The sequence below is a fragment of the Balaenoptera borealis genome (assembly GCF_965194805.1).
Source record: "Balaenoptera borealis genome assembly, chromosome: 13".
Classification (NCBI taxonomy): Eukaryota; Metazoa; Chordata; class Mammalia; order Artiodactyla; family Balaenopteridae; genus Balaenoptera; species Balaenoptera borealis.
In genome coordinates, this window is record NC_138870.1 from 8,906,029 (window position 1) to 8,923,699 (window position 17,671).

Consider the following 17,671-nt stretch of genomic DNA (forward strand, 5'->3'; position numbering starts at 1 on the left):
GAGAAGAACCTGGGAGCTGAGGGTAGGAAGCAGAGAATGGCATATGGGGAGTTGTGTACGGTGCAGTACCGTGATTCACAAGTAGGACTGCCAAAGGAAACATCATCCACATAAGGCAACTGCAGAAACAGTTCCTCAGAAGCAGAATTTCTGAAAACCCCCCAGAGGCATTCCAAAAGAAAAAAGAGCATTTGGAGTATCAATGCATGAATCAAAAGAGAGCATTTGAAATGTGTACTCCTGTAACACTTTCTCACATGTTTATCTCTACTCCCTTCATTTTCACTCATTCCTGGGAGCCTGGGTTAAGGGTCAGTAAGAACTGCAAGAAAGGGAAGGGGCTCAGGAAGAGCCCATTAAACTTGCTGGTTTCCTTGCTGGATCCAAACCTCAAGCAAGCTCAAGGTGGGGTGAGAAGAAGTGTTAAATTAGATGAAAATGGGATTTTTATATATTAGACTGAACTGTACTTTTTATTACCCTAAAAAGAGTAGAATGGAAAAACTATGGGAAATGCCTGTGATGTGGGAAGAAATGAGCCTATAAAAAGTAGGGGCAGTTTTGAGCAAGAGTAGAGTTGCTGTCTCCTTGCATTCAGGTTAATCCTACTTGTTGAATTAATTAGTTACCTATACATTTGAATTTTATTTTAATTTTTAAATTGAATTTTATTTATTTTTTTATACAGCAGGTTTTTATTAGTCATCAATTTTATACACATCAGTGTATACATGTCAATCCCAATCACCCAATTCATCACACCCCCACCCCCACCCCCACTTGATTTTTTTTAGTGCTGTTTAAGCACTTAAAATGATTGGCTGAATTGACATAAAAATCTAAAAGAAATTTCTAAAATCTTTGTAGCATTTTAAAAAACTATGATAAACTTGTAGTGTGGAAATTCAGATTCTTTTACACATTTCAATAGTACTGAAAAGAATACAGTTTTCTTACAAATTTTAACTATAAATAACAAGAATTATAGAAACTGTACATTCAGATTAGCTTGACAAGCAAATTCTTTTTTTTAAACATCTTTATTAGAATATAATTGCTTTACAATGTTGTGTTAGTTTCTGCTGTATAACAAAGGGAATCAGCTATATGTATACATATAACCCCATATCCCCTCCCTCTTGCGTCTCCCTCCAACCCTAACTATCCCACCCCTCTGGTGGTCACACAGCACCAAGCTGATCTACCTGTGAGATGCATCTGCTTCCCACTAGCTATCTATTTTACGTTTGGTAGTGTATATATGTCAATGCTACTCTTTCACTTCGTCCCAGCTTACCCTTCCCCCTCACCATGTCCTCAGGTCCATTCTCTACGTCTGCATCTTTATTCCTGTCCTGCCCCCAGGTTCGTCAGTACAACTTTTTTTTTTTTAGATTCCATATATATGTGTTAACATACAGTACTTGTTTTTCCCTTTCTGACTTATTTCACTCTGTATGACAGACTCTAGGTCCATCCACTACATTACAAATAACTCAATTTCATTTCTTTTTATGGTTGAGTAATATTCCATTGTATATATGTGCCACATCCTCTTTATCCATTCATCTGTCAGTGGACACTTCAGTTGCTTCCATGTCCTGGCTTTTGTAAATAGTGTTCCAATGAACATTGTGGTACATGACTCTTTTTGAATTATGATTTTCTCAGGGTATATGTCCAATAGTGGGATTGATGGGTCATACGGTAGTTCTAATTTTAGTTTTTTAAGGAACTCCCATACTGTTCTCCATAGTGGCTGTATCAATTTACATTCCCACCAACAGTGCAAGAGGGTTCTCTTTTCTCCACACCCTCCCCAGTATTTATTGTAATTTGAATATTGGTGTGTTTAATGTTGTCCCAGAAGTCTCTGAGACTGTCCTCACTTCTTTTCCTTCTTTTTTCTTTATTCTGCTCTGTGGTAGTTATTTTCACTATTTTATCTTCCAGATCACTTATCTGTACTTCTGCCTCAGTTATTCTACTATTGATTCCTTCTAGAGAATTTTTAATTTCATTTATTGTGTTGTTCATCATTGTTTGTTTGCTCTTTAGTTCTTCTAGGTCCTTGTTAAATGTTTCTTGTATTTTCTCCATTCTATTTCTGAGATTTTGGGTCATCTTTACTCTCATTACTCTGAATTCTTTTTCAGGTAGCCTGCCTATTTCCTCTTCATTTGTTTGGTCTAGTGGGTTTTTACCTTGCTCCTTCATCTGCTGCGTATTTCTCTGTCTTCTCATTTTGTTTAACTTACTCTGTTTGGGGTCTCCTTTTCGCAGGCTGCAGGTTCGTAATTCCCATTGTTTTTTGTGTGTGCCCCCAGTGGATACGGTTGTTTCAGTGGCTTGTGTAAGCTTCCTGGTGGAGGGGACAGATGCCTGTGTTCTGGTGGGTGGAGCTGGATCTTGTCTTTCTGGTGGGCAGGACCCTGTCTGGTAGTGTGTTTTGGGGTGTCCGTGAGCTTAGTATGATTTTAGGCAGCCTCTCTGCTACTGGGTGGGGTTGTGTTCCTGTCTTGCTAGTTGTTTGGCATGGGGTGTCCAGCACTGGAGCTTGCTGGCTGGTGGGTGGAGCTGGGTCTTAGTGTTGAGACAGAGATCTCTGGGAGAGCTCTCACCGACTGATATTATGTGAGGCCGGGAGGTCTCTGGTGGTCCAATGTCCTGAGCTCACCTCTTCCACCTCAGAGGCTCAGGCCTGACACCAGGGCAGCACACCAAGACCTGTCAGCCACACGGCCAGGTACATGGGGATTTTCTTGCCTTTTAGAAGTCTGTGGTCTTCTGCCAGTGCTCAGTAGGTGTTCTGTAGGAGTTGTTCCACATGTAGATTTATTTTTGGTGTATTTGTGGAGAGGAAGGTGATCTCCACCTCTTACTCCTCCGCCATCTTGAAGGTCTCCCCCGAGAAGGAAATTCTAATATGCTAGATTCTCATTTAAATTTTAAAAATCAATTATTAAAATAAAAGCACATTTGTAGAAGTAACAGAAACATCTAAACATGCTATGGATTTGATTTATTTTTTTATCTCTACACTAATTTCTGAGATCAGATTTGACAACAGGTCTCTGGAAACTGGGAGCTACTTATATCCAAGATGATTCTATCTGAGCCACAGATTCTCTGGTCCTTCCATATCATTGGCTTCTGTTTTTGGTCATCAGACACTCACCACCCAGGAGCGGGAGACAAGGTATAGATTGTTATTCATTCCATGTTTCTTTTCTTTCCTCTCTGTCGACTTAATTGTGCATGGTGTTTGGCTCATGTAATGACCCAGATTATCATTATTGTAGGATCTGAGTTCTTGGTGATGTTTTTATTGGACATTTTATTTACCAGGACTATCAGGGGAAATGGTACTAAAAGCTGTAAATAGCCTGGATTCAAGGCATAGTTCTCTTACACCTTGTGTAACAATAACCCAATTTCAGCCTATGTAGTTGTCCTCTTCTCAGCCTGTTGTTTTAATGATTGAGAAGCCAAAAATGCTAAGAGGAGGTCTCAGCTTCCAATTCATCAGTACGTCAATCATGTTCCTTATTAGAAGTTTTCTCTTGGGCATTAGGAGCTCTAAACCAGGAGCTCTAAAAACAAGGTCTTGTAGAAAGGGAGCAATTTTTTTTCAAGTGGATTGTTAGGTGTAATAATGGGGTACCACTTCAAATTTGAATCTTAATTTCATGCTTTGGTTCAAAGACCTGTACATTCTGGCTATGGCACCAGCTAGTGTCAATAGTATGCCCTCAGAAAATCATTTTATCATCCTTTCTAGCCAGTTACTTACAGATAAGTAAAATAACGTCTATAGGCATGAGTGGATTGCCAAATATTTTTTTTTTTCTACAATGTCAAATACAAGGTTGTGTTGGGAAACCATTACAACAGATAATACATTCTTTAACTCTGTAAATGGTGATGCTGGCAGAAGCACTGCAGGCAGAGAAGTCAAACCTGTTATGAAAATATGTGATTATTTCTATGAAGATAAAGCACTATCAAGTCTGTGATGGCAGGGGCTTAAGTAACAGATCTGCCATCAAGTGGCTGGCTGGTCTCCCTAAGAGAATGTACTCTGTTTTTGTCTCTGCCCTTGACAGATTGGGCATTTAGCAGAGATTTTACCAAAATCAACCTTGATTAGGGAAGACCATATTATTGAGCATTTAGATAGCTTCCATCCTTGCTGTCTTGGACAATTTTACAGGTGTCCATTTAATAAGTTCCAGGATGGATGGGGAGAGGATGACTGACATCCAAAATGTCTTTCCTCAGTCTTCTGTCTCACCAGTGAAGTCTCATGGATAAAACCTTTGGGTTTCCATTCTAGATTTGCTATAATTCCAGAGATTTGGGATTTAGTTGCCCCAATTTTAAACTCCTTTATCCCAACTTATAAAATTAGTATTTCCAGAACTGTGTTATTCTTTTTAATTTGGGATTGAGTAATGTTTTAGAGTGATAAAAAATTTCCAAAATTGGATTTGGTGATGGTTGCGCACATCTATATATTTGTTTAGAATCATCCAATCATATACCTACAATGGGTGAATTTCATTGTATGTAAATTAGACCTCAGTAAAGCTAAGAGAAAAAAAAATCTCAAATATCTGCCCATCTCATGAATATTGGACAACCTCTTCAAATATCAGAAAAAGTCATTGGAAAATATGATTTGTTTCCTAAATTCTCCCTGAAATTTTTTCTACATAGGATGAGTCTTTAGAATGCCAAAAAAATGCTTCCAGTATTTTTTCTTTAAATTATACTATTAAATTATTAATATAATTTGTAATCAATGTTGTTTTAGGATCAAGAAATAATTTAATTGTTAGGTAATTGCAAGCTATTAAAATAAATATTAATATATTAGGAAATGTAATTGAAAATTCACATATTTAAGCTAATGCAAAAGGCAGCTAGCTATATATTATTTAATTCAACTCGAAAAGGGTATAATTTTCATTCCCCTGACTTTACAGGTTTATCAGGAGACATTTTTAAAAGAACAAAACATAATATTAAGTTCAATATGTGGTGGACAGTTAAGAAATTATGTGTTATGTTTGTCATGGGAAATAAACTTTAAAAAGTAACATTTCCTTTGAGGTTTTCACCAGTAGATGAAACTGTGAACCCTTTTATGTACCCTGAGTGGACCATTTGAGGACAATGTCTGAAGAGCAGCAGGCTTATTATTCTTCTCTTATTACATTAAAAAAAATACACTTATACACACACATTCACTCACATTTGAAGATGCAAGATGAAGAAACATACATGACCTTGAACGTACAGTTGAAAAAAAGGAGTTCTATCCAAACATCCCAACTTAAATGTCAAGGTATGGAATTCAGGGTTTGTTTGTTTTTTTTAATTGCTGTGGATTAATATGGGCATGGATTTAATATGAGTTAATATTAATATGAATATTAATGTGGATAGTAGTTTCCATTATTTTGTTTTTTGTTTTTTTTCCTGTTCTTGGGCTATTTCATTTTTGTGATGTTTCCCTCTCTCTGTCTCTGCTTCTGTCTTTTCTCTCTGTCTCTCTCTGTCTCTGTCTCATTTATCAATGTGGGATTAACAGATATTGGCTTTTAAAGTAATATTCTGTCTCATATTATTAAGGATATACTTAGGAAATATACACATTCAATTAAAACTAATTGTTAAAAAGTGAATATTTGGTGCCAGTCATCCACCTCCTTACCATGCATAAAATATGACATTTTAAAATACCAATTTTTAGTTCAGCTTGTCAAAAATTTTAAAGTATGTTTTTCACCAGGTGAAAAAGTCTGCTTTGGACAATAGAGGTGTTAACATGAAAGACCACAAAATGTAGTGGCTCTTCTGTGAAAATTTTTCTCACATTCAGTTTGTAGATGTCACTTGGAAACCAAAATGTGTCTTAGTGCAGAAAAGGAGCTCGGGAAACTGCAAATAATAAATTTGCAACTCTTAGTTATTCAAGTGGCATATGCTAATAACAATTCTTTACTGATGTATTTTGCTGGTATTTAGTAAAGTTTGCTAATATTTAGTAAAGTTTGGAGTAAGTAAAACATATTACATTTGAATCTAATTGACAATTTCACATTTCCATCTTTTTCAGTGTTTACTTAACTATTCTCACTTGTTTGTTCTTCCAAATAATTTTATAATAGATTTTGCAGACTCTTTCACTGTGAACAACAAAATCAAAAACAAACGGATGTAGTTTTATAGTATACTAAATGCTTCCTAATTTATCAACTAACTTAAGGAACATTTATCTCTGACACTTAGCCTTCAATCCAAACATGGCTGAATTTCCACTTATTCAAGTCGCATTCATGATATTCTGTTTTTTCATTTGTTTGTTTGTTTGTTTAGTTCTCCTCAGATCAGTTTGGAGCACTTCTTGTTAAATTTACTTCTAGTTTCCTCTTTGTTTTTTATTTTGTTCATGTGTCTCTATTAAATATGATATTAACTTCATTAGGCAAAAAACTGTTCTGTTGAACAAGTGCCCATCTATTTCTGCTTTATTTTTTAGCATAAAATTGTTGGATTTTATAATTTGTGTTTTTTAACCTCTGTGAGATGATGATACATTTTCCCCTAGCTCTATTAATGTGATATTAATGGATTTCTTACTATTGAATAACCCTTGTATTCCTAGAATAAATTCAACATGTTCATGGTATGTTTTGGCTACTACTAATATTTTTAAGATTTTTTTGTGAACACTCTTAAGAGTCACTGGTTTTTGTTTGTTTGTTTGTTTAAAATATGTTTATTTTTTGATGGTAAAAGGCTTGTGTTTTAACCTTTTAAGTTAAATTATACCACTTCTCTACAGGATAATGAAAATGCTATTTTCTCCATAAGGCTGAATATTAACATGCCTCAAATGCGTATTGTGAAAATTGTCCCATGATATTTAGGAGAAGTAATTGAGTCTGAGTTGAATTTGAACAGACTTCCACACCCTTTATCCTAATGTTTTCTGATAAACATTTATTTGATTTTTAAAATAATGGCATTTTATTGCACGTGCTAAAATCTTGGAATTTATTGGTTATCATTAGTAATATATCAAAATATTCAAAAACAATGTGGGAAATGAAAAATATTAATTAATTGAATTCTGATAAATCTTATTTTACTATCCTGTCAATATTACTACAAGAGAAAAGCTTTGTAGTAATTCTCTGAAATACTGTTCTGTGTGGTTTACTATGCTCTTTCTTAATTGGGAGTGGCAACTTCAAAAGTAGATTTTCTAGTCCCACCATTCTGATCATCCAGAGTATTATCATTACTAAATAAAATAAATATGTATTTTTCTCTTTACTTAAGTTTTATGTTTTTATTGCCTAATATTCTTTGATATTCAAAACCCAAATTGTGTATAATCCTATTATTACAATTGCTGTCACTTCATAGGAATGTACTTTTCTAAGCTAATTTACGTGATTAATCTCTCAGATTGTTATGTGGTGTTGCGCTGGTATAAAATCTTACTGAGGATATCTGGAACAGTAAATGGTATTCTGGTTTTGACTTTGATCACCCTGTTTCTGTTAGGTAAGTTAAAAGCTCTTAATTAAATAAAAATATGAAAAAAATTTTACTTGTCTCATGACTCTTTTCATATTCATTCATGCATTCATTCATTCATTCTTCTTTATACTAACAAAGATTTAATAAGGAGCTACTATGTATAAAACAATATATTATACCCCCCGTAACATATTTAATAAGTAGTCGAATCAAGTAAGTATCTCATTCTCAAGTGGCATACAATTTACTAGAAGAAAAGTGTGTGTGTGTGTGTGTGTGTGTATGTAATGTATTTGAAAGCATATTTTTGGATTTCTTAGATGTTTGTGAATAGATTGAATTCCATTATTTTTCTTTAAAAATTTATACATTTTATCTAAGATTGTATTTAGTTTATTCTTGTTTTTGTCCAGATATTTACTGAGCAACTACTAGACCCCAAACATTACTACAAATCCTTCAAATTTTAAAAAAAGGAACATACATGGTGAGAAATTGCATATCTTAGTGGAAGAAACAGATTTTAAATAAATAATTATAGTAGAATGGGCTAAATACAACATCATAGTCTTCAGCAAAAGATTAAGAAAGCATGGAAAGAGCATGTATACTCCCTAGAACTGGAACTTTGCTTTATTTACTATTGTATTACCAGTTCTTATGACAATGCCTGGCACAGAGTAGATCTGCAACAAATACATGTGTTATAAGTGAATTAATTGTGTAATATTTTAATTTACTTTTCATTAAAAAAACAAAAAATTTTTAAAAGAAAATTTCTAGCTATTCCTTCAGTTATTTCTTGTTCCAATCATCAGAATCATTCTGAAGAATTTGTCTCTGAGACAGTGCCGAGAGAAGACATTTTCCCAATCTTAAAATAATCCTGTTTTCAAGTTTCTCAGGAAGTGTTGCTAAAATGCCAAAAAGGAAATAATTCAAATATCACCCAGCAAGATGATATTGAATACCTGAAAGTGAATAGTAACACAAGAGGAAATATAAGTAAGAAGGATGCAGGCCACTGTGTTTCAAGAGCTACAGACCATCAAGGTATCTCTTAAGGCTTTGGCCTATACCACTTTTAATCTTTTGGACTTTCTAAATTTGAAAAATCCTGTTGAACAGGTATGCAGTAGACTAAATTAACAAAGATTTGATATAAATCTACTTTTTACTCAAAACTTGATTCATACATTTTGAAATTTTTTGCAGTGGGAGGAGAGTTGTAAAACAGCATAACAAATTGGCTCTTCCCTCTAGAAGTTTAAAATCATGTTGAGACATATAAATATAGAAAGTTAATTGTGATCATAAGGAAGTATGTAAATAACTATTTTTGTCTCTTATCCTTTTTTGCAATGGATAAAAGTAATTACATCTAACAAATTATCTGTTATGATTTTTAAGCTTAGAACTTCCAATCACACAGAATTTTGGAAAACTGTTCTTTCCCCTTTCAACTTTTTTTTAGTTTAAGTTTTTAACACTTAGCTCTTTGAGCGTTTGACATTTATTTTATAGTATGATATGTGAACAAGGTACATACTGATTTATTTTGTAATTATTTGTCAAAGAATTTTTCTTAAATCCACTAGTTTACAGTACCCTTTAATCCCATATAAAAATGTCATATATATTATGATTTACTTATTAACACTCTTTTCTTTCAGATTATCTGTCTGTTTTACATGTACTAGTCCTAATCCAACTGAAATATCATAATTTTACCATGTATTTTACACTCTAATTCCTCATTATGTTATATATAGCAATGGAACCTTTTCAGAGGTGAGACAGCTTTGATATGTAAACGTAGACTCATATAGACACCACTGAGCATTCATTAAAGTCAGTCTAAATACTGTATAATTGAACTATAAGATTTGAATTTCCTATTAATTTTCTTCGTTTTAAATTGAGGTAATATTAACAACATAATTATTTAAAATTAAACAATTCAATGGTGTTAAGACATTCAAATGTGCAACAACCATATCTATCTAGTTCCAAAACATTTTCATCACCCAAAAAAGAAATCCCATACCCAATAAGCAATTACTCCTCATTTCCTCTCCCCCTGTCTCCTAGCAACAACCAGTCTGCTTTCCGTCACTATGGATTTACCTATTCTGAATTTTCATGTAATGGACTCATACAATATTTTACCTTTTGTGTCTTTCTTCTTTTGCTTAGCATAATGTTTTTGAAGTTCATCCATGTTGTACCACATATCAGCACTTTATTCCTTTTTATGGCTGAATAATATTTCATTGTATGTATATATCACAATCTGTTTAAGTTGGAAATACTAACCAATGTGATCTACAGAGTCAAAGAAATCCCAATCAAAATTCCAATGGCCTCTTTGCAGAAATGGACAAGATGATCCTAAAATTCACATGAAATTGCAAGGGACCCTGAAGAGCAAAACAACCTTGAAAAAGAAGAACAAATTTGGAAGATTCACATTTTCCAATGTCAACACTTACTACAGATCTACAGTAATAAAAACAGTGTGGTACAGGACTTAAGACAGACATGTAGATCAATGGAATAGAATTGATACAGAATTAAGCTCATACACCTGTGGCTAAATGATTTTTCACAAGGGTGCCACAACCATTCGATGTGGAAAGAGCAGTCTTTTCAACAAGTGGGGCTGTGTCAACTGGACATCCACATGCAAAGAATGAATTTGGACACCTAGCTTATGCAGTACAGAAAAATCAATTTAAAATGGATAAAAGACCCAAATGTAGGAGCTAAACTATGAAAGTTTTACAAGGAAAAATAGATATAAATCTTCATAACCTTGGATTAGACAATGATTTCAAATATGATATCAAAAACACAGGTGGCAAAAGAAGAAAATAGATAAAATGGATATCATCAAAAGTAAAAAATATTTGTTCATTAAAGGGCATTTTAAGAAATTGAAAAGACAACACACCTAATGGGAAAAAGTATTTGCAAATCATATATCTATTAGGTGTCCACTATCCAGAATGTATAAATAACTTAAAGCTTGAAAAAAGACAACTCAATTAAAAATGGGCAAAGGACATGAATAGACATTTCTCCAAAGAAACTATACAAAAGGCCAATAAGTGCTTAACACAATTAATCATTAAGGAAATGGGAAACCAAAATCACAATGGGAAACCGCTTCACACTCACTAAGGTAGCTATAGTCAAACAAAAATAAGTGTTGGTGAAGTTATAGAAAAATTGCTCATACATTGCTGATAGGAATGCAAAATGCTGCAGCACTATGGGAAATAGTTTGTCAGTTTTTCAAAAAGTTAAACATAGAATTATCATATAACCCAGCAATTCAAGTCTTAGGTATACACTCAAGTGAATGGAAAAATACAGTCATACAAAAATTTATACATGAATGTTTATAGAAGTAATATTGATAATAACCAAAACAACCCAATGTTCATCAGCTGGTAAATGGATAAACAAAAGATGCTACTTCCATGCAATGGGATATCATACAGCCATACAGCCATAAAAAAGAATGAAGTGCTGCTACAGGCTTCAACTGGATGAACCTTGAAAACATTATGCTAAGTGAAAAAGCCAGATACAAACAGCTACACATTATATAATCCCATTTACATGAAATATTCATCATAGTCAAATCCATAGATACAGAAAACAGACCAGTGATTGCCAAGGCTCAGGGTTGGGGGAATGGGTAGAGGCTGCTTAATATTTGTGGGGTTTCATTTTGGGGTGATAAAAATATTTTGGAGTTAGTAGTCATGTTTGCACACCTTGTGGATGTTCTAAAACCCATGGCATTTGTACTTTAAGATGGTTAACATGGTGAATTTTATGTTACATGAATTTTATCTCAATAAAAAAAGGAGATTGTAAAGGTGACAAGTTTGAATAGTTATATTTGTCTGTGCTTATATTTTTACATTATACCACATTTTTCTTCATTATTATTCTAAAAGTCTCAGATATTTTCAATTTGAGAATACCTCAACTTAAATTTAAGAAAAAAGGACTTGATGAACTTGCAATAATAAAGAAGTTAAAAAAACTGTTATTCATCTCAGTGTTACTTAATATCAAAAGGGAGATATTAAAGAACAATTTACGCAGATAGAATGACACAGATGCTAAAACTTTTTATGGATAAATTCTAAGCAAATGGTATAGATAATATTTTATCTAATCTCTCAAATAACATTAATGCAATATACATCTTAATTATTCATATTATTTTAGTAACCATATCTGATTATGACATGAAAAAAGTCTCTTAACCTCTGTCTAGGCTTTGCTTCATCTTACAAAATTAATTTTCTTAACTCCTATGAACTATCATATGTATTTTGGACAACTTCTGAATCTAAACACTTTGTTATGAGTGATTTTATCATAGCTCTACTCTTTTTCATACAATATGTAAGTATCCTCACTGTCAATTTGTAGGAATGTGCCCATCAGAATGGCTCAAATATCAAGAAAAGTGTTATTGGTTCTCTAATGAGTTGAAAAGTTGGAGTGACAGTTATGGATATTGTTTGGGAAGAAAATCTCGTCTACTAATTATTCAGGACCAACTTGAAATGGTAAGTGGTTTAGTATCATGCTTATGGCATTAGCCTTTTTGCAGTTAAAAATGGCTTATCTCAAATTTCTTCCCACCCTTTCATTAAACTATTTTTTATCTTGATTATTGAGTTTTTGGTGCTCTTTTAAATTTTGTGCTCAAAGCCAGTGCCTCCCTTGACTCATGCTAATTCTGGTCTGAATATTTGTATTCAATTTGCAAGTAGTGTACATGTGAGTAGTATATAATGTATGTGTAAATAAGGTATGAATTGATTAGTATAAGGATCCTCACACAAGTGTTAGTTGCCCAGTAAAATTCTAAAATCTTACTTAGTATGTCTAAATTATTAAACTATTCTGTTCATTTAGTTACTCCTCACCCTCTTTTTAGGCTTTTATACAGAAAACCCTAAAACAATCAAACTACGTGTGGATTGGGCTTAACTTTACTTCCCTGAAGACGACATGGACCTGGGTGGATGGTTCTCCATTGGATTCAAAGATGTGAGTCTTTCCTAAAAGACAATCTGATTTATTGTTTATCACAGAATTTATCTCCTTAAAGCACCTACAAATCCACCAAAATGAACTCACATAGTTCTTGGTACGAAAGAACTTGAAAGGATGAAAATTAATGTTAGCTGGAGTAATGACAGGTATTTTGGTTTGGTTTTCAAAGCAAAAGGATTTGAAAACAATAATGATTGTGCACTTATTGTTTCAAAACTACTCACACTTTATATGGAAAAGGGGACTGAAACAATGTAGTCTGCTGTTTTCAAAGTTCTAAATGCTTTTTTAGTCATCTTTAGCAATTAAAAAAACTGTATACAATTTTTGTATTGTATGATTATCATAATGTTAAAAAACAAACAAGAAATACAAGACAGAACAAAATAATCCTGAATGCTCTCAGCAATTGCATGAGGTTATTGAGATTTTTTAAATTTTATGGATGTTTTTGTGCACTTGTATTAATTTTATAATCAAATATTTAATTAGAAATACAAATAGTGAAACCAGTAAACTCAAATCTTATCCCTATGTTGGTAGGCAGACTAATGGTCCTCCAAAATGTCCTAATCCCCAAATCCTATGAATATGTTACTTTAAGTGCAAAAGAGACTTCATGAGTGTGATTAAATTAATAATGTTGAGCTAAGAATATTCTGCTAGATTATTCGGGTGGGCCCAATGTAATCTCAAGAGTCCTTATAAGAGGGAGGAAGTAGGGGCAGGCTCAGAGGAGACTTGAAGATAAACACAGAGTTCCAAGTTATCTGACTGATACCAAGGAGTACAGGCACCCTATAGTACTTGCAAAAGTCAATGAACAAATTTTCCCCTAGTGCCTGCAAAAAGCAGCTCTGCAGACACTTGATTTTAATCCTTTAAGACCAGTTTTGGACTTCTGATATCTAGAACTGTAAGATAAGAAATCTGTGTTGTTTTAAGTCACAAAATTTGTGGCAATTTATTACAGCAGTGATAAGAAACATTCACTATGGTAACCAACTTAATGAATAGTATGTGTTATTTTCCCTTCACTCCTATCTCATCATTAAATATTACTTATTTTCTATCTCACTGCTCTAAATTAATCAATCTAAGCAAGTCAACTGAAGACATCTTTGGAATGGAGAATAAAATTATGGATGTGTATCATCTAATTATGGATGTGTAGAGTTGTATCACTGGACATGATCTGATTGGCTACTTATGAAGATACTAACCTGGGTTTTCTCCTCATGCCAAATTCACTCAACACCACCTATACAAAATTCAAATATAAAGGTGTATAAGTTCAAATATAACAGTGTATTTTCCAGTATGAAAATCCAATACTTACTTGTCTATTATTATTCTGGGAGCTTTGATGATCATGGGTCTCTTTTCCATGATACCTTCTTGAACTTTGTTTCTAAGTTAAATAAATTCCTAACAGAATAAATCACTAAGACTACAGTATTTTAAAGATAACTTTACTATTGTATTTAACATGTTGCTTTATAGATAAGTAATACAACAAATGTACAATTTATTTAGGGCTTACCTGGGTCAGTTTGTGTATTGAGTTCTTTACAAACATCAATTCATTTAACCTCTATAACAATATCATGAGATAAATATTATTATAACTATTGTACAATAAGATATGAAAAGCCAAGAAACGTTAAGTGAGCAGTTCATGTGACTCAATCTGTTTTTAATCTAATGAATGACATGGAACAATGGCAAGAATACTAGCATAGAATTATGGGCACAAATTTCTTCTTAGCTCTGTCACTTGCAAACAGACTCTCGGGGAACTGTCTGCCAATCACAGACAGTAATACTAAGTTACAGAGATATTGGAATGTTTAATGAATCAAGGTATTTGAAAATTCCTCGAATATTTGAATTACCTTTTAATTAAGGGAGGGTATTAACTGAAAACACAAATGGATGTCTTCAGCAACAATGATTAACTAAGTATTCATCTTCTCTTCTGCAGATTCTTCATAAAAGGACCAGCTAAAGAAAATAGCTGTGCTGCCATCAAGGAAAACAGAATTTACTCTGAAACTTGCAGCAGTGTTTTCAAATGGATTTGCCAATATTAAAATTTTAAAAGTGATAGTGGAATAATCAAGGATCAAAGTTCTTTTGCCTAACATTAATCTTCAGGAGTAAGAATTTAAAATTGCAGTTAAACACCAGCCTCGCTTCTCTATTTTCCCTCGATCATCTCCATGGGTCCTAGCCACAGAGTAACCCATGTTAGCAGTCTAAAATATACCCTTCTGATTCTTTATGTGATAATGTAATACAGAGTGAACCCGTGCATTTATATTCATGATTTAATTCACCTTTTCTTTTACAACAAATGTCAACAAATTATGTCTGCTTTTCTGTTATTTTGCTTTTCTTTTATTCTTAACAATATACTATGGAAATTTCATATAGTTCTGAGTTGTGTTATAGTGTGGATTTATACATTTTTCACTCCTTTATTGATGAGCATTAACGTTTTTCAGATTTTTGCTACATAAACTATGCTGCAATAAATATTCTGAATATCTTTCTAAATAGTAGCACTTTTATTTCTATGATGTAAACTTTAAAATTGGACTTTCTGGGTAAAAAGTGTTAAAAATGTTGTTGGTTGGCTTTATACAATTTTTGTCTTAATTTAGAAACTGTCACAAACTTATAAGAAGATTACAGGTACAGGAAAAAAAAAACTTACCTTTTCCCCAAACCTCTTGAGAATTAGTTGCCAATTTGATGAATTTCATTATAAAATTTCACGTATCATTGGGTACTTTTGTGTATATTTCCTACCAAAAAAATCCCCTACTTAATCACAATACAATTATCAATCAACCAATTAACACTGACACAGTGCTACCATCTCTGACTCTCTACAAAGTTTGCCAGTTGTCAAATAATGTTCTTTGGAGTAAAACATCCAGATCAGAATCATTTTCTGCATTTAGTTATTTTGTCTCTTTAGTCTCTCAACATCTAGAAGAGTTCCTTAGCTTTCCTTGACATTCATGACCTGATACTTTAAAATACAACAAGCTGGATGTTCTGTAAAATGTTCTTCAGTTTAAATTTGTCTGATTATTGAATAGCAGAGCAATAATGCAGTGAAGCTTTGTTCTTCTCACTGCAACCTTTCAGAAGATGCAGTTTTATTTGTTCCATTATTGACGATGCTCACTTTATTCACGTGGTTTATGTGGTGCCTACCAGACTTCACTGGAAAGTTTCTCTTTTCCCTTTGTAATCAATTAATATTTTGTTGGGAATGACCAAGATGGCCTTAACATTCCCCTGAGCTTGACTAAACTTTAGACAAGTTTCATTCTTCCTGATGATGCACTCTTTTTTAAAAAATTTATTTTTCTTTTTCTTATTGGAGTATAATTGCTTTACAATGGTGTGTTAGTTTCTGCTTTATAACAAAGTGAATCAGTTATACATATACATATGTTCCCATATCTCTTCCCTCTTGCATCTCCCTCCCTCCCACCCTCCCTATCCCACCCGTCTAGGTGGTCACAAAGCACTGAGCTGATCTCGCTGTGCTATGCAGTTGCTACCACTAGCTATCTATTTTATGTTTGGTAGTGTATATATGTCCATGCCACTCTCTCACTTTGTCACAGCTTACCCTTCCCCCTCCCCATATCCTCAAGTCCATTCTCTAGTAGATCTGTGTCTTTATTCCCGTCTTGCCACTAGGTTCTTCATGACCTTTTTTTTCCCCCTTAGATTCCATATATATATACAGAATGAAGTAAGTCAGAAAGAGAAAAACAAATACAGTACGCTAACACATATATATGGAATCTGATGATGCACTCTTGACTTACCCCTTTTTAGAGCATTTTCTCTAGGAAACTTGCTACTGGAAATTCTTTCTCTACCCCTTAGAGATGTAAATCTTTTAAGAAGCCTCTTAAATATTTTACAGCCCAGAAATGTCTTTCGCCAGGACCTGGGAGACATCCTTTTGAAATGCAATCATCAAGAAAGATTGCACCTTTGTTTCTCAGTTTCTTTGAGAGGGTAGGAGCCAAACTTCAGTGGGTGCCTAGCTCCAAGTTGTAAAACTACCTCCTATTATGAATACCTGAGAAAGTTTAATTTTCTTTTGAGTAAAGTCATATAGATGGTATGTGATCCCCCTTTTACCCCATTTCTTAAAAAACGTATTGCTTTTTGTTTCAGCAGATTTTAGTTCAGACTGAATTCTGGTCTATTTCCCCTACTGCAATAGCCTTGAATAAAGTCTTCCTTTCCTGTGTAACATTGTTCTGTGCAATTTTCACTTTCACAGGTCGTATTTTTAAACTCTGTGAATATCCCATTCATCATCAAAATTTCAATTTATTCATTTTTATATGTATACCTTTGTGGGCTTCCATTTTCATATTTTGTTCAATGGGTTATAGTTTCCTGTTTTGATGGTCTAATTGTTTCAGAACTACTCATGAGAGTCACCAGTCAAGATGACATCTGTATTCTTAATCTTCACAACCCTTTGCTGGTCTGCAGTTTTTTTGCTTTTGTTGTTGTTGTTGTTTTTTAATGATAATAACCTCAGCAGAATACCAATAACCATTTCTGCCAAAGTTTGAAATGGACTTTATGTTCTAGTCTGATTCATAAACATTAATAAAATAATTTAATCAGACAAATATAAAAATGTCTTTTCCAAATAATTTGCTTCTCTTTGTAGTTTAAAATATTACATTTTGTTCTCTGTGTCCTTGTCTAGAATTTAAGTTCCATATAGGCAGGGTTTTTTTCCTGTTTGGAATCCTGTTGCATCCCTATCATTTAAATCAATGCCTGATACATAATAGGTGCTCAATAAATATTGGTTGAATAAAATTTTATAGGTGCTGTAAAGAAAAGTTCTGTGGATCAAGATGGCAGAGGAGTAGGATGTGGAGTTCACCTTCTCCCCACATATACATCAAAAATACACCTACATGTGGAATGACTCTCACAGAACATCTACTGAATGCTGGCAGAAGAA

General features: G+C 33.4%; 1 protein-coding gene across 1 annotated transcript; it reads left to right on the top strand.

The window, feature by feature from the left end:
* Nucleotides 1-2,432: 2,432 nt before the first annotated feature.
* On the top strand, nucleotides 2,433-15,124 carry KLRF1 (killer cell lectin like receptor F1). Its single transcript, XM_082349294.1, has 6 exons — nucleotides 2,433-5,350; nucleotides 7,483-7,581; nucleotides 8,455-8,610; nucleotides 12,013-12,152; nucleotides 12,527-12,639; nucleotides 14,630-15,124. The coding sequence occupies exons 1-6, from the start codon at nucleotides 5,179-5,181 to the stop codon at nucleotides 14,736-14,738; spliced, it is 789 nt and encodes a 262-aa protein (XP_082205420.1). The 5' UTR covers nucleotides 2,433-5,178; the 3' UTR covers nucleotides 14,739-15,124.
* The last annotated feature ends 2,547 nt before the right edge of the window (nucleotides 15,125-17,671 follow it).

Bases quoted from the DNA above. Each gene is read 5' to 3' on its own strand.
- KLRF1 (XM_082349294.1), top strand. From the start codon at position 5,179: ATGTCTGAAGAGCAGCAGGCTTATTATTCTTCTCTTATTACATTAAAA. The intron at 5,351-7,482 runs GTATGGAATTCA...TTAATCTCTCAG, and splicing joins ATCCCAACTTAAATGTCAAG to ATTGTTATGTGGTGTTGCGC. The intron at 7,582-8,454 runs GTAAGTTAAAAG...CCTGTTTTCAAG, and splicing joins GATCACCCTGTTTCTGTTAG to TTTCTCAGGAAGTGTTGCTA.